This window comes from Amblyomma mixtum, chromosome 3 (genome assembly GCF_055824585.1).
Source record: "Amblyomma mixtum isolate Tamu chromosome 3, ASM5582458v1, whole genome shotgun sequence".
Lineage (NCBI taxonomy): Eukaryota > Metazoa > Arthropoda > Arachnida > Ixodida > Ixodidae > Amblyomma > Amblyomma mixtum.
The window spans coordinates 348,189,985-348,214,629 of NC_143014.1; the positions used below are offsets into that span (position 1 = coordinate 348,189,985).

At 43.3% G+C, this 24,645-nt stretch overlaps 1 protein-coding gene across 1 annotated transcript in view; it reads right to left on the reverse strand.

The window, feature by feature from the left end:
• Positions 1–24,645, reverse strand: part of Ogdh (oxoglutarate dehydrogenase Nc73EF) — a 91,490-nt gene that overhangs the window by 55,207 nt on the left and 11,638 nt on the right. Inside the window, exons 3-8 of the mRNA XM_089584167.1 lie at positions 22,446–22,566; positions 10,901–11,001; positions 6,851–7,005; positions 4,285–4,431; positions 2,791–2,878; positions 7–115 (exon numbers count right to left, since the gene is read on the reverse strand). Coding sequence (XP_089440293.1) covers positions 7–115; positions 2,791–2,878; positions 4,285–4,431; positions 6,851–7,005; positions 10,901–11,001; positions 22,446–22,566 — 721 coding nt within the window. The remainder of the gene's footprint in view (positions 1–6; positions 116–2,790; positions 2,879–4,284; positions 4,432–6,850; positions 7,006–10,900; positions 11,002–22,445; positions 22,567–24,645) is intronic.

Here is a 24,645-nt window from a genome sequence, read left to right on the forward strand (position 1 = left end):
CTTTACCTTCAAGGTGAGATGGGTTGGCACAGACAGCAAGCTTGATGTTTCGGTTTGATACTCGGTTGAGACGCTCGTGGCTCATACCAAGATGGTACTTCACGTCACCAGAGCCCTGCACAGGCAGAAAAAAAAAAAAGGTTACCAAACTGCCACTCTGACAAGTAGCAAAATCAAGCAAGTCTTGGCATAATCAAACATAATCTTGAACCTCCCTTTATGACACAGAAGGAGCCTAACTAGAGCTCGACAGCTGCTAAACAAGTTACGGTTGTGCTGATGTCAACTTGTCAATGTGCAGAGCCTTCCTCTCTCCTTCTCTGCTCTTTGCCTGTGTCCCATCACGCACGCTGTCGGTTGCATCCTTCAAAATTGCGAAAAAAAAAAACAAATCCCTTTTTTAATTGTACACTGTGCAAGCCAGCTAACCTGAGTGGAAGCATGAATTCCATAAGCTTCACATTTCACTTTGTACAGCCTGTACTGATGATGCGCCAATAATTTATAACTGAATTGCTTAGCAATGTTCATAACGCATACCGCACTACTTTTCATTTCTTCTTTGGCAGAGAAGCAGAGCAGCAAACGAGGACAGTGAAAGATGACCCGACATCCACTTCCACAGATGACAACCAACTAGCCCAGACCACTAGCATAGTGACTCTTTTCACGCCTTGACAAATGTACTAAACGGGCAACAATTGTGACTGTTTTACTTAAAACCCAGCAAAATGACGTAAAATGCTTTTGAAGTTCAGGAAGAACAAAATACAAGCTTCAATATCTTGACAACAATACTGAGAAAAATTTTACTTATCCTTTTGATAATGTATTTTATTTCATTATTATTTTTATTATTTCATTTGATTTTATTACCAATTATTTTTTTAAGCCCCTCCCATACATACCTATGTGTGTCTTCACATATGATATAAATGATTTGCTACCAATAGTGTGTAGATGAAAAAAATTTACAGCAGATTTGCATAGTTAAGCAAATGCAAAGTAGGAGAACAAGCACTGCTTGAGGAAGCACGAGTGACACATGTCTGCTTCGTTGTTTTTAAAGCGTGCCATTGGTTTTAAAGGTAAAATTATCATCCTAACCATCATAGAAGCTGAGTTACAGGGTTTTGAAGTTGCTGCTTCAGAAACAAGAAGAGAAATTCTAAGAAGGATTACGATACTCCCTAATGCGAAATTTGAGCGCTGCTCTGTCTGCTTCAGCACCGTGAACTGCTGGGCCCTCTCGGCGGCAGACGATTTATACTAGGATGACAACAGGTGATGCAGACAATCTATCACATGCAACACATTTCACAGCATCGCCTGCCAACGGAGCAAAGCGTGGCGCAACTTCAACGAGGCAGCGTGTGGGCGCGTGCTGCCAAAGACAAACCTCCTCACCCCTAGCCCCCTTACCTCCGCTTATGCAGTGGAGATGAATGACGGCGCACACCACCCTGGCGCCATCTATGAGCGAGTGGGGGTACTTTCATTCGCTAGGCACTGCCAGTCTGGAGAGGAGCATGCTCCCTTGCTCTCCTCTCCTCCCCGCCCTCCCCTCGTGCTCGGTTGCGCCTTCAACGGTGAAGCAGCTCAACCCACGACATGGCGCCTAAAAGCTGCATTCTAAAATCTACATCGCTGTTTCTGAAGTGACAATTTCGACGCCCTGTAGTCTCAACATCTATGATGGGCAGGATGACAATTTCACCCTTATGGCACTCTTTGATGTCAAGAGAAACCAGTGGCACGCGCCTTAGCAAGTTCCTTGCAGCAAAATTTCTTGAAAAATCCCGACAAATTATTACTTACCATATTGCATAACTGTACAAGGACTTGATGTACAGTCAGGCCGGAATGAAACGCGAACACGCATATGTCATACATTTCTGCTTTGCAGCGAGATACTCCGTTACAACCTATTTTCGATTATGCATTTCAGTAGGCCCTTTGCCCAGACACATGAATCAGGCTAATTGTACACTTCAGCTGAAAGTAGGCAGGTAAAATATTTTGTTTTCTTGACATGCTCTGTTCGCGTTTCATTCCAGCCTGACTGTACATAAAATTAGATTACATATTTGGAATCAGCACACTAAAGATATCTTCACTGAAGATTTCACACTTGTGACTTCATTAATAAAAATTTTTAAGACCCTCTTCCCCCCTCGATACAAACAACAAGAAATCACAGCTACTTTAGCTCTTTCATTAATTTCACTGGGGCTAGAGTCATCATTTCATCATTTATTTGACCCTTAAAGGCCCCTGGGAGGGGGTATTACATAAGGGGGGGGGGGAGTAGTACATTCATCATGACTCACATTGGTGGGGAAAAAAAGGAAAAAAAAAAGAACAAGAAAACACACACACAACAAAAGCATAAAGAGAAATAATGTCACGAAAGGGAAATGAAACCATTTATACAGCAAGATAACACACCAGACGTTCTTTAAACCTTACTGGATTGCTTTCAATGACAACCGATTCTGGAAGCCGATTCCAGTCTTGAATAGCGGCTGGCAAAAAAGATTTGTCAAAGGCATTAGTTGATCCGTGTAAACGTTGGATGCTCATGGAGTTGAATAAACGGGATGACGTGCGCACAGGAGGGACTAGAAGGGACTCGTGTAGGTTAGGAAAATTGTGATATTAGGAAAATTGTGATAAGCCCCAAGTTTCTTTCCCACTGAGGGCAACACAAATGTGGTACTTCCAAGTAAGTAGGTTACACGCTGCTTTTTTCCCCGACTTTCATACTGTGAGCCAGCAGACATGCCTCACCTCGTCGGCTGGCTCCAGGCCGCTGAACTGGGTGAAGATCTGCTCGAGCGGCTTGCGGCACACGTTGGCCAACACATTGAGACGACCTCTGCACATGCAGACACATTCAGGGGCACTGTCGCATCACACACATCTGCTACACACGCCACATTCACTTGTAGAAACATCCTCCTCAACACACTACCGTCGAAACGACTGATTGTGCCACGAAGAACACCGAGTTAAATGTGGGTCCAGGCACAAAAGTACGATTATAATCGCAACACTACACACAAATTATGCAGTAATTATAATTAACAAAAAGAAAAATGCTGCCACTACGCAGGAGAGAAATAGAAAACAAACTGGCAATCCTGGTGCGAGAGGATAAAATGTGCACGGAAGTGCACCACCACTCTTAAAAAAAAAAGCATGTGAGGCACCAATAATTCTCGTTCGTCTCTAGACAGCACGGTAAATGTGTGGTGAAGAGTTGTCAGCTTATCAAACAAGGCAGCTGAATACAAAACGAGCCTTGAAAAAGAGGCTAATAAATTTCTAACAAACATTTTTAATGATGAAAAAAAATGTGTCATTTATAGTAGGACACAATTTTAAAAAGCAGCAGTTGGTAACAATGGGCCACGGTCTGCGGCATACTGTATTACTCCGCAGGCCAAAAATCAGATCTTTAATGTTTTACTATATTAAACAAGCCAGGCTTCAAAATTCTATAGTTTATATATTTTTTTCTTGTGATTAGCTTTTTGTTTAGAGGACTAAGTTTTTTTATTTATAGCTAGAATCTCGTGAAATTTTGCAAACGGATGCGTTTTTCTCTTCTGATTCCAAATATGTAATCATAATTGAGCTGGTGGTCTTAAATCTTACAAAGACTGGAATGTAATTAGGTAATTTCTTACGCAGCTTTAATGAACTTTCCCACAGCATTTTGTTGCTTTTATTTACATGATTTGATAGCCAGAGAGTTCCCATACTCGGTGACATTCTTTCGTTTTTCTCTAAAGGGATGTCATCCTGATATACTATGTCGAGAGTAAAAGGTCACAGTACTTGACACTGCAACTCGTTCAGCTAATTGTAAATTGCTATTTATACATGGCCCAAACAAAAAAGTAAGAATGTCATCGGGTATGGGAATTCACTGGCTATTAATTCATGTAATTAAAAGCAACAAAATGCAGTGAGAATATTCATTAAAGCTACGTAAGAAATTGCCACCAGCTCAATTATGATTACATATTTGGAATCAAAACAGAAAACGCATCTGTGTGCAAAACTTCATGAGACTCTAGCTATAAATAAAAAGGTCAGCTTTAAGACCCTCATCCCCTCTTAAGCAGCAAAAAAGGGGACTTTTTTGTTGTGGAAAAATTCTGTGCAGCAGTCTTGAACGTGGGCCGAGCTTCACTGCAGACTTTAGTTGTATCCAACTTATAGTGCTATTCTGGTGCATGACAAAACCCAGGATTCTCCTTTGTGCAAGATACCCACCTATGAGGCATACCCATTACAATGCTCTCAATGCCGAGCTCACTGGAGCGGTCGATGATGGTCTTCATGGCAGGAATGAGCACCTCACAGCCTTCCAGTCCAAACCGCTTCTCAGAGACCCACTTTTTGGCCAGGAACTCCTCAAACCTGCATAGAACAGTTTACAGATGGGGCTCGCATTCTTCATAGCCTAAGGTGAACAACTCTAGACACATGTTTTATGCACAATTACTAAATTTTCGCGTGTATAACCCACACCGCTAATTTCAACCCCCGAAAATACAAGAAAAAAAAGAGCTGACACTAAGGTAGCGATCGAACATCAAGCGTGTTAAGTTAACACACCTAACGTAGGTCGCCAGTTCGAGTCCCTGCAACGAGCTAGACTAATGTAACTAGTAAATGCTGCACAAAACGCAAAACCGTATGCCACACCCCAAACACTCTGCGACAAACAGTTGAGCCGCAATGTTCATATGGAGATTCGTAAAGACGTTGAATTGGGGGAACATAGGTCGCCGGTTGGAATCCCTGCCTTGAGCTAGGCTCCAACTTAACTAGTAAGTTTACGCTGCACGAAACGCCGAATCGCATGGCGCCATCTGGAACATTCTGCGGCAAACAGTCGGCCCACAAATTTTACACGAACGTCGGGACTAAGTGGCCCGACTTTGATGCCTTCCAGACAGCAAGTATGTATACCGGATCGACATTGTTTAGTTTCAAGTTGTGGTGCTCAGGCATCACGCTGCCACCTGTTAGTTTATTCCGTTATGCAACCACCTCAGTTACCATGGCAACCACTGGTATATAATGTCGTTGTTACAAAGGCCACCATCTTGGATTCTATCCGTGGAATCAGCATAACTCGGAGGCTCAAACAAGATTAGCGGAGCTAACACTCTAAAACATCCCCTTGTAACAAGTACATTTACCAGAAGTAAGGCTAGGCACTTTTAAAACTGTGACAGACAGTAATCATTATATTGCAGAAGGAAGTTTATTTCGAAAAGCTCCCTGTAATACTAAATTCATCACATTCAATTGACGCTGTCACTGCCGTCTTTTCAAGGCTTTGTCGCCACTGTCAAAGATGTCACCATCTCCCTATCCGCCCAGGCTGTTTCTAACTGCGCACATCCTGAAGCTTTTCCACACCACGTCAGCTGCAACTGCCTTCCATGCATCGATGATACATGGGCAAAACAGTGCGATGCCTTATCTCTGGACGCAAACAGTCGGTGTGAGGACGAAGTCCGTTGGCCGTCCCTTAGCATACAACCCTTTGTTGACTGCTTGTTGTCTTGACATGCATCATAAAACCTGCACGCACACTTTTTAATTTGAATTTAAAGAATTTTTGGCATGGGCTATGTGCAAGAAAATATGGTAACTGTAAAAAAAATAAAAAAATTAACCACTAGCATCTGTCTCTGTATTATAGTGCTCTTTTATTTAATAGCAGTTACAAGGACTGAGTGAACAATCAAATGAATAGTAAGATGACAGAAATTCAATTTTTAGTACTCTTGTCAGAAATGCATGTTCACTGCAACCTTCGCCTTTTCATGCTCTTTTTGGAAGGGCGTGCGGTCGGACTAGTTGTTGTCGCATAATGCAAAGAAATTAGTGCACAAACAGAGACAAAGGACAAGGGAGGAGACACATATGACGATTAACAAGTACTACTACCAATTTAAACAGTTGGTAGTAGTGCTTGTTAATCGTCACATGTCTCCCCTCACTTGTCCTTTGTCTCTGTTTTTGCACTAATTTCTTTGCATTATTCTCTTTTTAGTTTTCCCTTCTTTATTTTACAGCATGCACGGAAGTGCTTAATGTTCACCAGTTACGGCAATGATTGAGAAAGCACAGTTAAACAGAATGGCAGTGCAATATGAGCAGTCAGAACTTGAACCACACAATTTTCTCCGCCCCTCCTGTGCTCTCCTCACCTACACCCATCTTAAAGAAGCATGGACACTAAATTTTTGGTTGCACGTTTTCTCCAGTGGAATTCGCATATGTCCGCTAAACAATTTACACGCAAATTTTTTCTTGCATGATTCTTTTAGGTTTCAACACGCGATGATGTCAAAGTTGACTTCAGGTCATGTGAGGCACAAAAAGAAAAACAAATGAAATAATTGCTACTTCACTGTGTTCATTCACTATAACTCTTATACCAGTTTTCCCCCAAGGGCCCGAACAGCAACAATTGAACACGCAGCTATAATATTGCCGATTTTTCTACGCTTCACGAGACCCAACTCATGTCATAACCACCATTAGACTGCTGAAAGTAAAAGCAAAAAAAACATACGAGAAGAACTTCAATTATTTTAATCATTTGCCGGGCACATGCGAATCCCACATGGTGGTTCATGTCCACGAATTAATACCTTGTGCATAAACACAAAGAGTGAGAACAACTAAAATTTGGTGTTTGTACCCTTCTGAAGAATGATGCACAAAAAAAAAGACATGACGCTGACAGTGTTCTCATGGCGGACCCTTGCATTTCAGCGCAACTGTCGTGCATGCAGCGGAGAAGGGGGGAGCTCACTTGGTGGAGCGGACCACCCGGGACAGGAGCAGACGCTTGCGCTCCTTGCTGAGCCGCATGACGCCTGGCGACTCAAACTTCTCCCGGATCCAGTTGCACTGGTCCAGGTCATTGATGAACATGTACTCCACACCGATGCTCGTACAGTACACATTCTGCAGGACAAGAGAGCACACACGAACGGCAACTCCAATACCCGAAGAGGACGGCACACGGTGAGACATATGTGACCGAAGTGAGAGCTAAATGTGCTGTTCAACGTTCAAGAAAACCACCCGTATGTAGGACAAAGGAAATTACGAAGAAATCAACAATGACCTACAAGCCTTTCTGCCACATTTTCACTCTGGATTTCATCACCGGTCTGTCATTGATAACTGGTCAGTTTTCAAAAACAAGATCAAAGAACTAACAAACAAATTTATTCTCAATATCAATTCTCGAGGAAACAACAAAAACCGTGGTTTTCACACAAAAACAAGCTTTTTTTCAAAATGGTCCATCAAAAATCCTAACGAAAAACCCCAAGAGGTTCTGGGAAGTAATAAACTCGCAAGCAACATGCACCATCGCGCTAACTAATGCACCAGGCAAGGAAGCCAGTGATACTGAATGTGCTGACATATCTAACCCTTTGTGTCTGTTTTCACAAGCAAAACTGACTCACCATTGCCCACTCTGCCTACTGTAACACTGCCAGTAATGTCACCCATCGAAATCACTTCGCAAGGCACCACAAACCTTACTAACAGAATTAAACTTTCATCAGCTGCCGAAGTGGACGAAATCAACTCAAAAGTATTGAAAACACCAAACACATTTCCACAATATACTATCTCTCACTACTGTTTTCGCAATTAATGTCGACAAGAATCTTACTGGACAACTGGAAGGTGGAGAGGGTCATTCCAGCCCACAAATCAGGTAAAAAGGATTCGCCACTAAATGATCGTCCCATCTCCTTAACCGTGTGCCTTGCAAAATCATGGTACATGTCATCTATTCCCATATCATAAACTTTCTAGATTCAAACAACTTCCGTCATTCCGTTCAACATGGGTTTTGTAAAGGCTCTCCTGCGAAATACAACTGACAATCTTTACTTATGATCTGCATACTTACCTTGACCATAACCTGAGGACTGATGCATTATTTTTAGATTTGGCAAAGGCATTTGATGAGGTACCACACCAGCACCTATTAAAACTCAACCTTTTATTTTTCACCGTAATATTCTGGAATGGATTAAAGAATATCCAGCTAACAGCTCTCAGTTCTGTTCTATTAACAACCACACCTCAAGCGCTCTCCCTGTTAAATCGAGCGCCGAACAGGGATCTGTGCACGGCCTGCTCTTGTTCCCAATATATATTAATGACCTAGCATTGCATGTATCATGCAAAATTCGTATCTTCGCAGATGACTGCCTGATTTATCATACAGTTACTAACATTTCTGATCAAATGGCCCTTCAAAACGACCTTAACCGCATCCACACGTGATGTGACCTCAGGTTAATAACGCTAAACGCTAAAAAATGTGAACTCGTCTCATTTCATCATCAACACAACCCCCTTACTTTTCTTGTACAGTTGCTAACTCATCTATAAAACGCATCCAATTGTTTAGGTATCTCGATATCACCCTCCGCAGCGACTTTCTTGGCAAGGATACATCACTACAATCATACGAACTGGTAACAGATCTCTAAGATTCATGAAACTTCATTTTTGTAATGCGCTGCAAGATGTGAAGCTTCTGGCTTACAAAACCCTCGTCAAACCTAAACTTGCTGTATGGAACCCACACCAGGTACACCAAACAAGTGCACTTGAGTCAGTTCAAAACCGTGCCATTCACTTCGTTCATTCTGCACATTCGTATGCAAACACCGTTTCAGATCTGAAGACGAATTCCAGTCTTGAAAGCCTCGCAGCATGCTGCCACATTGCCAGCCTCTGTTTGCTCCACCAGTTTTCCTATAGCTCTCTGAATCAAACACCTTACATTGTTCATCTGACCCACATATCTCACCGTACTGCTTAACAGTTTCAGGCTGCCAGGCCTGTGTCTCAAACTGCAATTTTGTCAGGTTCCTTTTTCTCCGAACTGTTGTGAACTGGAATACCCTCCCCACCAATATCGCTGCCATCACGTGCCCATCTGCATTTTTAGATGCTGCAACTACTTATATTTCAATGCAATGACTTGTATTTGTTACTGTTGAATATGTTAACCCGCCCCACATGTAATACCCCCTGAATGAGGTCTTTAAGGTGAATAAAGCGAAGTGAAGGGAGCACAGATATGAAGCGCAGAATCGAGGTTTTGGTTCTGTGCACTTAAACTGAGCTCAATCATTTCTGTCCATGTCCTATAGAATAACACAGAGCAAGAGAAGTTGGAATACATTCACGGTGAGTGTAAAAGGGCAAGGGAAAGCAGGAACAACACAGCCCCTAACGTCATCCCTACTGTTTTCTTCCAATCCCTGCAATTTTGTGCTGTCTGTATTTCACCTAGTCTAGAAACTGCTCTTTGCACATCGCTTTCTGTAACGCAGAGCTCACACAACTCGTACTCTATCGTCCGTTCGCTTCACCTGCGACTGCACAGAAAGCTACACCAGTCATTCAGATCTAATACAGTTGTTCTCGGGCTTCTCGCTGCCACAGACGCAATCACTGAATCACTTGCTGAACATCACAAATTTTTTCTCTGCTCTGCACACCCTATCGGAGAGTCAGTAGCTCCTCAAACAATCCCGTCAGATTTGGCTTATAACGCCTTGCAAGGTGGTGGTTCCTACAGCAGCAAGCACAAAACGGCCCACATCTTTTGTGGAATGCAGCCCATCAGATACGCTGATGATCTACACAGCTAACAGAAGTAAAAAAACAGCTCCAAGGTGCTTCCTTCTCAGTTTCCCAACCTGTAAGCCCCAGCTGCTTCTTATTTCATTTGGCAGAAAAAGCCCTGCTGGGTTAAATTGGAATGTGCTTTTAAAGGAGTCGATGCAGCAGATTCTTGGACGTGTAGGAATTTTAAGTGGCTGAATGCATTCTCTGCCCCTATCGCAAAACTGCTAGGGAGAGCAAATTTGTGCATGCATGAGCGAGGTTCCCTTTGAGCAGCTCTCTGCGAAGGAACTTCACAAACTCAAGGTACAACCACACACCGTGAACCTGAGCTTTAATCTGATATACGTGAAAACTCACACAGCAAGTGCACAGGCCTGCGGAGGCAGGACATGGTTTTTATAAACACAGGCAGGCGACTCCACATTCACAGGAGGTAGCTCGTGGGTTCTTCGAAACGTCAGGTCGCTGTTGTTAGAGATGCATATTTTTTTCTTTAGGGTGACGCACTGGACAATGATATACGTGAACCACAATTTGGAATTCCTCTATGGCAGCTGAATAATTTATATTTCAATTTTTCTTGTGTGTCGCTTTGGTTTCAAAAGCCGAACGGCAGCTGTAATGTACAAGATGCGTTCAGGTCATGTAAGGCATGCAAAAACTGCAACATAATTGCAGTTTCCAACTCTTGAGCAGGCTTGCACAAGAATTAAGACAAAGAAAGCAGTGACCATACTGCAGGTCTTGTATGCATCTCGCGACCTGAACGTGTCTTGCATGTCACAGCTGCTGTTGAAACAGAAGCAACACGAGAAAAAAATCCAATTATAGATGATTTACCGCTTGCTGGTGCAATCCATATGGCTGTCAATGCTTTCTAATGTGTTGTGCACCATTCTGAAGACAGAACACACAACTAAAATTTGGAGTCTCTACATGTCACACAAGGTAATGTACTGCCTCTCTGTCAAAAATATACAGCCCGAGGGGTTTGCCTCAAAGCCATGCAGTGGGACTCCTATAGTGACCCCGGAAATATGAAGCTCTGGAGCGGTGAGGACATGAGCCCTTGCATATAAGAGTTCTGGAGTGCTGATAGTCAGCCACACTGCACGGCCCAGAAGCTAACCAGGTGGGCTGTATACTTCTGCCCCTTCCTTGGGGATTGCATGCGCCAACGCTGACCCACCTCTAATCGGCGCAGGATTTCCCGCAGTGGAAGGGTGCTCTCTTCTCCGCCAATGTAAGTATTTGCAGGGAGCTTGAACAGGCGATCCATGTCTTTTTCCTCTGCACAGAACAAGAGGAGGACACACCCCACGCACACCGAAGGGCGAGGGGTGGCCACCCAATCAGGAGACAAGGAGCAGATGAAGCACTCCTGCCACGACATTTCCTTCTTTCAACTGTGGAGGAACACATGCAGGACAGCAAATTGGCCACTAATAGTTCTGCACCACTCTAGTGAGGCACTGCCTTTCACCTACCATGACACGCCCCCCCCATGCATTCTGAGCTCAGCACAGCACCACCAAAAAGTAAATTCTCAACTAACCATTTGTTAACAGAACAGCACAGGCAAGCCATGCGTGGAATCGGTATATTTGCACGCCTCGTCCAAAATAAAAACAAACGTCCTTTCAAAACGTCAAACATGCAGGCTCAGGCTGAAGGAACTGATTAACATTGGCCACACCTTTTAGAGTCTTTTATACAGCAACATGATCATCTTCCCACTTAAAAATGAGATGAATCAATAATGCGCCAAAAAAACAGGAAGCCTGCACAGGGCTCTCAGGCATTTTACTGCCCAATGTGCCCCCAAGCCCTGAACAGCATGTTTCTTAAATTTTTGACGGGAAAGACCGGAGGGTGGACACTAAAAAGTGGGTACAGACTGGTAGTCAAACAAACTTTCTGTGCTATTTCAAAGAACGCTAACACCCAAGCACACCCCTAAGCACGTGTATCTTCGATCACCAATGAAATGATCCTAAAACTAAAAGCACAAACAGCAATGAAACTCTACACTCTGACCACACAGTAGCAGTAAATATCCAGTCAGCATGCACCAAGTTACAAACCAGATATATTGCTACACAACTGGAGAATGAGGAGCAGAAAAAGGGGTTCTATGAATGCATTTGTCATTGCATGCTCTTTATTTCTGAATGGCACTGAAAAAAAGTTTTACAGATTTTTGGTTTTCAAACTGAAGTGTGTTAAACTATGTGTTTTCAAATATGTATGTGTTTAAAATTGAATGGGTTTTTCTTTGAAGTGTTATGACCTGAAGGGTGCTGATTTGGATATGCCAACTGACAGTGAACATAGTATACTGTAGTTTTTTTATTTGCATAATGTAGTAGAACTGCTGGCCAGACTGTATATATAAGGTTCTTCATTTTCAGGTTTTATATTTTTTTCAAATTTGGGGGGTAAAAATTGGGCACTATTTTTCAACTTGATAGTAAATGAAAAATCGGGTTTTTCGTAGAAATGTTCAGAAGTTCGGGTTTTTCTGGTTAATTTTACAAAGTATAATAATTTATTCAATGTTTTTTAATCACACGGTAACAGTTAGGGCTATGTTTTAGGTTGCTAAGGAGGGAAAAATCACAGTTCTCAAAATGATGGATTAGCACACAATCGAAATAAAAATGTGTTGGCATCTGCATTCATATCTTCTCTTCCTCCCCCATCTCATTTCTTGCACTGCTTTCTTCTCCAGCCGTTTGGTCTGGCCACTTCAGCACCAGCGCCACATTACTAATGAAGCACACAAGCGAATAAAAAAGCATTTTTAAACCTATTTCACCAGCTCTAATGTTTGTTCTAAAGGTACGCACAGGCAGGAATGCTCAAAACTGTCGCCTAATAGTGAATGACACTGTCTTAGCAGCAAACACCTTAGACAGAAATCTGTCTGGCTAGGTAAGCACCAATTAGTAGTGTTTTTTTTATTGTTTAGTTACTAGTGTATATATATCAAGGACACTGGAAGGCTACTGTGTTATGCATTTGTAATCATGCTCAGTGCTCTTCCCTAACATGCTTTTCGGAACAGCCTAAGCTTCTGCAATCTCACAGACCAAAAGTATCTCAGTTTATAACTTCCTTCAGCAGCACAGCTTTGATAGCCAGCCATGCTTGTTACTTCTCTGTTCTTAGCATTGGATCCGAAGTAGTTCATCAAGGTGTACCACGAACATAAAGCCACTGATCACAAAAAAATTGTGGACAGTAAGAAGAGCAGTCATCTAATGGCACCACTGCAAGTTGAAATGGAAAATCGAAGAATAGTTTTGAAAATGGACCCCACACCAAGACGGACCGTCTTCTTTCACAGAACAACCGCCAATTTAAACCTGATTGTAAAAATGAGTCAACCATGAAATACGACAGCACTGCAAGTGGCATATTCAAGCATTTGCAGAGACCTGACTCAAGCTAATGTTTTAACTTTTCCACACACCATAAAAGCAAAGAACAAAAAGAGATGCTATGCCTATAGACCAGGCCTCCAGTCATAAGCAATGCTGAAGCAAAGAAGCCTTTCGTGCAAGATGTTATTCGAAAAATCTCCACCCATTGCATGTGTGAGCAGTGGCCTGCACAGATAGCTGCTGGCAATGCTTACAGCAAATAAATGAAAGAATGCAAACACTTGCAGATGCGCTCAACCGCTAGCCATCAGGTTAAACAACTGCATCTGAAACATTTGAATCAATGTCATCCCCACTTTAAAAACCTCAAATTTTTCAAGTTCTTTCTGTGCTTTAGGCTTTTTTAGGCAACTAGAAATGAAACAATACCTACTGAGCACAGTGAGGTGCCGGCTAAAGCGCTCTATCAAGAAAGACATGTCCAAAATATTCCCCGAGTGCTAACTTGTCGCAGCCTCTTTAAGGCGGGAGCCTGGTCTTGAAGTTCAATCTTCAGGGAATATGTATTTTTGTGTGCCGATTCTAAACATGTCATTTAATTTCATGTAAAACAATTCCTTGAGCACTTATGTAATTTTTATGCACGCATTTTGTGAAGAGCTTTGAAAAAAATTTGCTGTGGGGAATTTGCTGAAATGTGTACCATTGGGTTCTCTTGACACCAAGGAATGCGATAAGGGTAAAATTGTCTTCCTGCCTATTATAGAACTCAAGTTATAAGGTTTTGAAGTTGTTGCTTCAGAAATGAGATGAAAAGTGTGTATATTCCTGTTTCTGAAGTGGCAGCTTCAGTGCCATATAATTCAAGTTCTATGATAGCCAGGACAATAATATTACCCATATTGCATTCCTTGGTATCAAGAGAACCCAATGGCATACATTTCAGCGAGTTTCCCACAGCAAATTTTCTTCAAAACTCTTAGCAAAATACTTGCATAAAAATTGCATAAGTCCTCAAGGAATTATTTCACATGAAATTAAATGACATATCTAGAATCAGCACACAAAAATACACGTGCCCTGAAAATTTCTAACTATGACTAGATTACCGTATTTTCCGGTGTATAAGACGCACCCTTGTATAAGACGCACCCGCCTTATATGCAGGCTGTCATTGAAAAAGTTGGTATATCAGACGCACCCGTATATAAGACGCACCCCAGTTTACCCAGTTAGGCTAGTGAGGATCAATTAAACACGCTTGCGCGACCATCATGAAATTCACCGTGCCTGTGATAAATTCATAAGCAACGCTAAGTGGTCAAAAAAGGCATCACTCACGCCATTCCATCCCAAGTTTTAGAAAAAAAAAGAAAGAAGAAACCAAAATCCCTTCCATATGTTCATAAGAACATTTTATTTCTACTTAAAACCTTGGAAGTCTTCACCTTCGGATGCACTATCAAAAACTTCGCCTGTTTCTGGAGGCAACGCGACTGAAACATTCTCTTCGCACTACGTACACGAAGCAAACAAAGTTGCAAAGGGTGGCTGAAAAAAGAACGCCGGCTAGTCCTGGCTTGTCTTGACAATGGCTAGAAACAGGATTGTCGTAATCTTTTGGCATTTCACATTAATTTTGCTTGGGGCCTCCGAAACGGTCGCGTGTTTGTGATAACGGAAGTCGTCATCCCCGCCGTTTCATGATAAAGTTCACCTAAAAGAAGTTGCGCACGGCGGTCTCCGTATTGAAGTATTAACCGTGTTACAACCGCATCATTGCTAGTGATATTTTTTCGGTAAAAAAAGCTTGAAAATGAATCTAAGTAATTTCTGAACTCGCAAAAAAAAACCGAAAAATTCGCATATAAGACGCACCCTTGTATAGGACGCACGAGCAAGATTTTCAAAAAAAAACCGCGTCTTATACACCGGAAAATACGGTAATAAAATTTTCTTTTTAAGAACATATTATACTGCGAATATACCACTTTAGCTCCTCTTTAGGGGCAAACAGATGGAACTTTGTGCTGTGTTTGCAAGCAAGTGTCATTACATAATGAAATGAAGCATCACATAGGACGTCTACCTAATATGAACAGCATTATATTAAAAGGGGCAAGTGGACGGATGACCAACTACAAACGACGTAACGATGAGAAGAAAAAGCCCTGCAATGACGTGGAAATTAACACGACTCAACAACAATCAATGAGCTGTTGACTAAACTTACGAAAAGCGCAAAATAAAAGATGCCAAAGCAATGCGGCAGACTGCCACTAATAGCCACAACTGAAAAAAAAAAAAAATCCTGACAACATTACTGCCAAGAGGGCACACCAAAAAACCAAAGAAAAGGAATGGATACGCTAGAAAAGGGAAATGACAAGGCTCTCAACGACGACACCAGTCGGCCACATCCCCTTACCAAGGTTGTGGTTGGTGAGAAGAATTTCCATCGGATCAACTTTGGTCACAGTGATGCCCAGGGGGTCAAGATTTGCGTGGAAGTGACCCCGAATCTGCAGATGCAGTGTGGGAAGAAAAGCACAGCAAGGGGCAGCCAACAAAATGAGACAGAGCTCCAGCTTCGCATGGGAAAGAGTACTTCCTCACTTGTCCACCCGACCGCAGCTTGCCACAGTTGCACACCCCCGGCTGGCTAACGTGTGCAAGTGGTCAAAGCACCACCGGGAAAGTGTGTTGAGTCAGAATTCACCGACCAAAACACAGCGAGAAAATGAGCAGTTGGTGGCACAACTAGCTGAAGCGCGTTTCGCTGATCAGGCATTGACGAATGCCCGTTTCGTCTGACAAGAGTTGAATGGAGGCCCAAATCATTAAAAATGCACAAGACGTGTCCGGTGGTGGAAAAGAAAAAGACTACAACCAAGGAACTGATCGAGAGATAAGGTAAAAAGAAAGGCCACGGATGCAAGAGAACCAAAACAAAATGTAAACGGAACAAAGATGACAGAATGAGAAATGAATCACACCACAGAGACATGCGCATGCTCAGACCACAAGAAATTGCAACCACCACAAGCAGAGGGGGACGCAAGAGCAGTGCTCCGTGTATATGGCAACCCTGAGCACCCTGCTAAGAACCTGGCAAGGAGTTCTTTGACCCCAGCACTCGCGCAGTTCGCGTGCAAGGCTTTCAAACTTTAAAGACATTAACGTTCCTCCACATGTTGGACACCACATCACCACAGCACCTTTGTTACTGTTCCTAGTCCAAAAGCAAGTAATCACTTTCTGCAGTGCACTCAGGTACACCAACGGCATCATATCACTGCTTCGCTACACACTATGCCATTTACCCAGGGGGATTCCCCACAATCACCAATACGACTTTGCACCAAGCTACAAATGCCCCGAAAGAAAGCTGTACCTTACTGCACACAGCAATTCACCCATCTTTGCTTTTGCTCTGTCACAAAGCATACATAATGCCTTGCACAAACAAAATCATGCAAGACACCTCACAACAGCTCAGGAAAACCAGAGAATTTGAAAAGCAATGAAAGCCTTTGACGCCCGCGGAAAAGAAAGACCAGAGGAATCCCAAAAGAGATGCGTGTTCTTGCTAGTTGATACGCACTGCAAGAAACATTGCAGGCAAAAAGAGGTGGAGAGGCATGAACTTGCATTGCAGAAGGCCCACTTTAAATTAATTTAATGGCAGTGCCTCATTCCAAGTAGAAACGGACGTAATGGGCTTGCAAACACAAACAAGGAACACACACCACCCATGTGATTTTAAGTCGAAGAAATGAAGCGCAGAGGTTACACCGGTAGAACAGCCTGCCTTCTGGCAGAGGTGGAAATGAATATATAATGAGCCAGCTGCAACTGAACTTCAACGCCAACACAACTTGGCGAGCAGAAACAAAATCCATCAAAGTGTACAAGTGAATCTGACTTTGGAATTCAGTTGCACCACTTCTAATTACTACAGGAGTGAAGTTTTGTAAGAGAGGCTTGTACTTCCCGGACTTCATTATTTGCACATGACAACTTAGTACCACTGTACAAGTGATGCAACCTTATCAGTTCTTTATATGCACAAAAGGCAATACCAAAAACATGCAAAATGATGCAAAGGACGCTGAAAAGTTAGTTCAAAGAACAGGGCATCTGTCGACAGCTCAAGAAGGAAGCAAACCTACATAATGAGGATGTGGGGGAATTTCATGGCTTGACAGAAGAAAGAGACAGAGACTTTACTTCGTATGTGAAAGGATTCAGTCTCTAAGGCAGCCAAAGTGGAAACTAAACAAATTAAAAAGCCTCTTTCACCACAGACATCAGTAAGAATTCCCAGTCGTAATTATGGGCAAGCTCTTAAAAGGACAGCATGCCCTGACTGCTTAGCATACGTATGCCTTGGTCAGAGCACAATGGAAGACATCCTACAGCAGTTTGTGGAACACAGCGGAGAAGGCGACCTTCCATGCCCCGTAAAGGTGGACACCATAACAAGAGTGCTGGTAACAAGGAATGCTACACAGCTAAAGGCACACTTGGCAGTGTTAACCTTCTACAGGGAAGCCACCACTGCCAGAGCCCCCCCCCCCCCCCCCCCCCCCCCTTCTTTGTACAACTTGCTTCAGAAAGGCATGCACCGGAAGCAAGAACCCTCCGACATAGCGTTGAACTTCCCTGAGAACAAAATTTAAGGCTCCTAGAGGATTCTGCACTTGGCACAAGAGTGGTTTCTGCTCCTGCTGAGAACGGCAAAGCGAAGGCAGTTATGTACATACATGTCTTACCCCCCAAGGAAGACTGGAAGCATGTAAGCCGACAGAGAAAAGGAAGCACCAGCATTTGTGTGCAGCATAAACGATTCCACAGGTACCTCTATACATACAGGACGGAAGAATTTAATCTGACCATCTGCCCCTGGAAAGATTTCTCACACAGATGCAACTAATGCTGCAGATAACAGCCCTTCACATGCAACAAGGTTGGTTTGGTTTGGTTTATGGTGTTTAACGTCCCAAAGCGACAGAGGCTATGAGAGACGCCGTAGTGAAGGGCTTCGGAAATTTCGACCACCTGGGGTTCTTTAACGTGCACTGACATCGCACAGTACACGGGCATCTAGGATTTCTCCTCCAAAGAAATTCCAGCCGCCGCGGCCGGGATCGAACCCGCGTCTTTTGGGTCAGCAGCCGAGCACCATAACCACTGAGCCACCGCGGCGGCACATGCAACAAGGGATGAAGGATACATGCAACAATGGATGAAAGACCAAAAGTTGCCAACACGAAAGCATTATCGTGACTGCCACCTCTGAGAGAAGCTGAGAGAAGCAATTATCTATATGCAGTCCTTTTCAACACACCAAGAAGTGCAGCCGTCAGCCACAATTAACAGTGTAATGCAAAAAAGGTAGAGTTTCACCAAAGGTACTCTTTTTTGCATTGCATGGACGGCCAGAGAAAGTGTGGTTTATGGTTTATGGGAGTTTAACGCCCCATGTGTCTCAGGCTATGAGGCACGCCGTAGTGGAGGGCTCCGGAAGTTACGACCACCTGGGGTTCTTTACATGTGTACCGCCGCGGCCGGGATCGAACCTGCGCCTTGAGCCTTTCGGGTCAGCAGCCGAACGCCATAACCCCTGAGCCACCACGGCAGCCAAAGAAAGTGTGAGATGATAAACCGACACCATTTTTTCTGCACAAAGATGAACTCTGTGTAGACTATGACTGCATCATGTGGGGGAACCGGCTGATAGTTCCTTAGACACTGCAGTCTGACGTTTTGAAGGTTTTGCATGGAGGGCATCCTGGGGCTGCATGCATGAGAATGCTGTCAAGGAGTCATGTCCACTGATGTAAGTTAGAATAATGGGCCAAAGAAATGGTAAACACGTGTCGCATGTACCAACTGGCTCAGAATGCATTACCTCACCTACCACTGTTGTCACGAGGGTGTCGAACAAGCTAACGGCAGAGGTTTACCTAGATTTCGCATACTACAAAACACACTGGTTCTTGGTTCTTGCTGATGCACATATGAAGTCAAACACAGCATCGAAAACAGTGGGAAGCCTGAGCATAATGTTCGTTACTTATGGTCTGCCTCAGCAAGTTACGTGTGACAAATTCAGAAGTTTCCTCATAGCAAATGCTGTGTAGCACATGAGGACACACCCAACCTTCAACAGTACTGCCAAACAACTAATACAGAGAGCCAAGTGAGGTCTCATCCGTCAGTTTCATGAAGAAGAATGATGCAATGTGGCAGTGTGAATGGTGCAGCACAAAAATTGGACCAGTCCTGTTCTCGTATCATAACACACTGTTCTATGACTGGCAAGCTCCCTGCCGAACTCTTATTGCCTTGGAAGCCATGCACAGGACTAACTGTTCTACATCTACACTCAACCAAAAGCGCAGAAGGGAACATCAAACTGGCAAGCCCAACAAAGAAAACGATCACGAAAGGTTTGGTTCATGGGCTTTAACGTCCCAAAGCGACTCACGCTATGAGGGACGCTGTAGAGAAGGGGTCCGGAAATTTCGACCACCTGGGGTTCTTTGACGTGCGCTGACATCGCACAGCGCACGGGCCTCTAGAATTTCACGTCCATCGAAATTCGACTGCCGCCACAAGGATCGAACCCGCGTCTTTTGGGTCAGCAGCCGAGCATCATAACCACTGAGCCATCGCGGCAGCAGATCACGAACGGAGTTGGAGGAGACAATGTAAGAATTTGAAAGAATGGGTTGGGGAATCGCTGTTGGATGGAAGGAATTGCTGCAGAAGAAGTTAACCTCTTGGCATACAGAGTCAAGGTTCAAGGTCAGGCAGGAGATTATGAATGTGGACGGCACTGATAAATACACGCCCTCTATTTTGCTCATGATCATCTGGATTTTAGACAACTACCGTACAGCAGAAACACCTGACACTACTCTGCCAACATACCAAGAAATTAAAAGACCTGGAAGCCCAGATCACAGTGCATGTCTGGACTAACAAACGAGACAGCGAAATTCACTGTGGCACACTATGAAGGTCCAGTCATGATAGGCCAAAAAATTCTGAAGTTGCTATAACATTCCGGCTCCAAAACAAAATAAAAAGATGAAAAGATAACAGTAGCCAATTAAAAGACAAGCACACCACAATATCATGCTGCTCGAGAGGGCACTAAAGTGTTTCCCAGCAGACTCGCTACTGTCTTTGCTCAATCATAATAGTCTCTTTGCTTAATAGAAAAACGACATGAGTAGACTATTTTTCTTAAAATGTGCTTGAAATCTATGGCTACTGTGACCCTGGTCTGCAATAGCTGCATGATGCAATTACTTGTCATAATAATAGCCTGAAACTGAATGCTGTGTTCACAAGAAAAGGCCAGAACTGACTTCTGCAGTAAGCAGCGCCACATTAAGGACAAAGCCCCACTGACAGAGAAGGTCCCTCACCAGCCCCATTGTGCATGAGCACTGCAAAGGCACCACTCAGCCCCACAATGTCTTTGTGAACAGCTACACCTTGTCATCCACATTTGCCATTACCAACCACAGAATCCTAGAAGGGGGATATAGTGATCGTACTCTTGACTGAATTAATTTTTTTTTCCTTGTTAGAAATTATTGAAATTTACCTGCTTAACTCAACCACTACATTTCTCCTTGGCAATATGACTCTGAATTCTTCATAGCCCAATTTATAAAGCGTAATGTTTGAAGATGCTGGCAAGAAGCTCGCGAGCAGCAGAAAGGGCGGAAAAAAAATTTGCAGAGGTTATGCTAACAGCTGTGCGTGCATGCCCAAAGGCAAAAACTAGGATCACGGTGGCCAGAGTGACAACAGTTTTTTCACACAAATCCTCCCTCGGACAGTGTCTGCCATAAAAAGGAACACTTAAGGGGGGACACTGGTCTTGAAAAGAAAATTTTATTAATTTAGTTACAGTTATGAAATTTTCAGGGCACATGTATTTTTGTGCGCTGATTCTAGATATGTCATTTAAGGGGGGACACTGGTCTTGAAAAGAAAATTTTATTAATTTAGTCATAGTTATGAAATTTTCAGGGCACATGTATTTTTGTGTGCTGATTCTAGATATGTCATTTAATTTCATGTAAAACAATTCCTTGAGCACTTATGCACTTTTTATGCAAGTATTTCGCGGAGAGTTTTGAAGAAAATTTGCTGCGGGAAACTAGCTGAAATGTATGCCATTGGGTTCTCTTGACACCAAGGAATGCAATAAGGGTAAAATTATCATCCTGTCTCTCATAGAACTTGAGTAATAGGGTACTGAAGCTGCCACTTCACACACAGGAATACACATTTTCCTTCTCATTTCTAAAGCGACACGTTCAAAACTCTATAACTTAAGTTCTATGATAGGCAGGAAGACAATTTCACCCTTATTGTATTCCTTGGTGTCAAGAGAACCCAATGGCATACATTTCAGCGAGTTTCCCGCAGCAAATTTTCTTCAAAACTCTCCGCAAAATACTAGCATAGAAAGTGCATAAGTGTTCAACAAATTGTTTTACATAAAATTAAATGACATATTTAGAATCAGCACACAAAAATACATATGCCCTGAAGATTTCATAACTGTGACTTCATTAATAAAAATTTTTTTTTCAAGACCAGTGTCCCCCCTTAATTTCATGTAAAAAAAATTCCTTGAGCACTTATGCACTTTTTATGCAAGTATTTTGCGGAGAGGTTTGAAGAAAATTTGCTGCAGTAAAATCTCTGAAATGTATGCCATTGGGTTCTCTTGACACCAAGGAACACAATAAGGGTAAAATTATCATCCTGGCTCTCATAGAACTTGAATAATAGGGTACTGAAGCTGCAACTTCACACACGGGAGTACACATTTTCCTTCTCATTTCTGAAGAGACAACTTCAAAACTCTATAACTTAAGTTCTATGATAGGCAGGAAGACAATTTCACCCTTATTGTATTCCTTGGTGTCAAGAGAACCCAATGGCATACATTTCAGCGAGTTTCCCAAAGCAAATTTTCTTCAAAACTCTCCACAAAATACTAGCATAAAAAGTGCATAAGTGCTCAAGGAATTGTTTTACATGAAATTAAGTGACATATTTAGAATCAGCACACAAAAATGCATATGCCCTGAAGATTTCTTAACTGTGACTTCATTAATAAAAATTTTTTTCAAGACCAGTGTCCCCCCTTAACTAGGACTGGCACCATACTTGACATAGTAACTGTTCATTGCAGTCCGGCATTCACCAGAAGTGGGCCTGAGACACACTGACACTGTACTAGCGTTATCAGTTACCCAAGGCGTCGTCAAGATTACTGTTCGCAGCTGTGAGGGTAAGACTGGTCCGTACCTAGCTTGTAATTTCGCAGCACCACCTCGGGCGAGTGCAGCTGCTCTCGATTTAGTGGCGAGTTTGAGCTGGCTGTGACGATGCCGAGAGGGTCGATTGAGGCGGCCAGGTGTCCTCTCACCTGAACACATGCGCAACATGCACACACACAGTTCACACACAACCTTCAGTCAATGGCAGGGCACACAGTGCGAAACAACCTGGAGTGTTCAACAGGCCACGACACGCGGCGTTTCTCGACAAACGCCAACCAGTGTGAACAGTGAAGACTGCTCAGCTGGAATGTACAGCTAGCTGCAACATGAAAAGAAACACACTAACCATATTCCAACATTGACTGAACATTGAAATATCCAACATTGAAATATCACTGCAGAATTGAGTGATATTTTTTTCTATTGTTCTGAAAAGCTTTCCTCTGGACTGGTAACAACCACGAGACATTTTCAACTTCAGTGCTGAAAAAAACACCAAAGTTCCTTTTCACACGAACTACATGCATCCTTACACTTCACATTTATCCCCTGAATGCAAGCCTTGACACCAACACAGGTGAACCCAAGTGTAAGCTGATTAAACTGAAGGAAAGCCCCTTAATGCCAATACTGTCAACCTCTGCTGTTAGTTGGCCTTATAAGCAACCTCTTATTAACAACTATATCACTTTGCATTCCTCTACAAAAACCTAAAATTCTGCGCAGACTAACACTTAGTTTTACCATGCAAGTTCACGTTCACCTGACCTGAATGTATTACAGTCGAACCTCGTTATAGCGAACACGGATACAGCGAATTATCGGATATAACGAAGTGAAGGAAAAGTTTGGTTGGACATGCTTTATTTCTATGGGAGTTCTATCTGTATAACGAAACAAAAAATTCAAAATTCGACACTATATCGGTTATAACGAAGCAGCTTTGTATTCACAGCGCTCAAAATGCGCAAACAAGGAGGAAAAAATTTCAAAACACGCTAAATTTTGATCTTTTGAATCGCCCGCACCTAAGATGTGTTTGAATCACCCGCGCTTCCGCACGCCACGCCATCTAGGGAGAGCGAACGAATCTAGCATCAACGGCTGCGTAGCATGTGACTGACACGTGATCGAACCAACGCCCGTGCTCCCCGGCCACCCCGCCGGCACGATTGCCGACTCGCGCGCTATCTCCGCGCTATCTCTATGATCTCTGCAGTCCATTCTGTAGACGCCGTCGCGGAACGCGTCGTAACTTACAGCAGTTTCGCTTGAAACGAAGATAAAGATCTTCAGGGCGGTTGACAGCGGGCGTAAGGAAAAGTCATGGCCGCGGACTTCGGTGTCGCGCCTAGCACTCTATCAACCATCTTGAGCGCAAGGCAGAAGGTTGCAAACGTCCTCTCTGCAGGCGTTGTGAAGAATGACAGCAAGAGTGTAAGGCTTTGTCACCACCAGGATGTTGAAGATGCTTTGTTTGCATGGTTCAAGGACGTTATAGCGCTTAACCTGCCTGTGTCTGGTGCCGTCCTTCAAAGGGAGGCGAGAAGTCTGACTTGCGTCTGAGGCCACAATGACTTTTATGCAAGCAGTGGCTGGCTGCAGCGATTTAATGACCGCCGTCGGATCGTTTGCCACGTCTTGTCTGGTGGCTGTGGAGCCCAAACTGACCGACCAAGAAATTGTTGATCAGGTGGTTTCTACAGATGATGCTACAAACAGCAATGCATGTGAAGATGGCGAAGTTGAGGGGGTACCTCGGGAACCTTCCTGTGGCCAAATCAGCTGACATCGGGAAAGCACTGCTCTGTGTTGATTTCGTCGAAAAATTTAACCTGTCAAATAGTGTGAAGTGCCGCCAAACGAAGATTATGTCGTTTTTTAAATAAATTAGTTTTTGCACCTGGCCAGCATCCCGACTTGTGAGTTCGCTCTTGCTTTCCAGTACGAGATGCAAGGCGAGGTTTGACATGCTTATACCACGCGTTAAATTAAAAAATAGTGCATTTTTTCAACCCTGTGCTGTCCATCCTGAAGTGCCTTTACTTGGGTTTATTAACAGACCTTTTCTGCCGGAATTTGAGTGCATGCTTTTATAACGAATATCGGATATAACGAACGAATTTCCGCGCAAAATGCGACTTCGTTATAACGAGGTTGGACTGTACTATCATTTCTTTACCCCAGGCAGTGGAAATAGAAAGCATGAAAGTCATTTAGGCTAA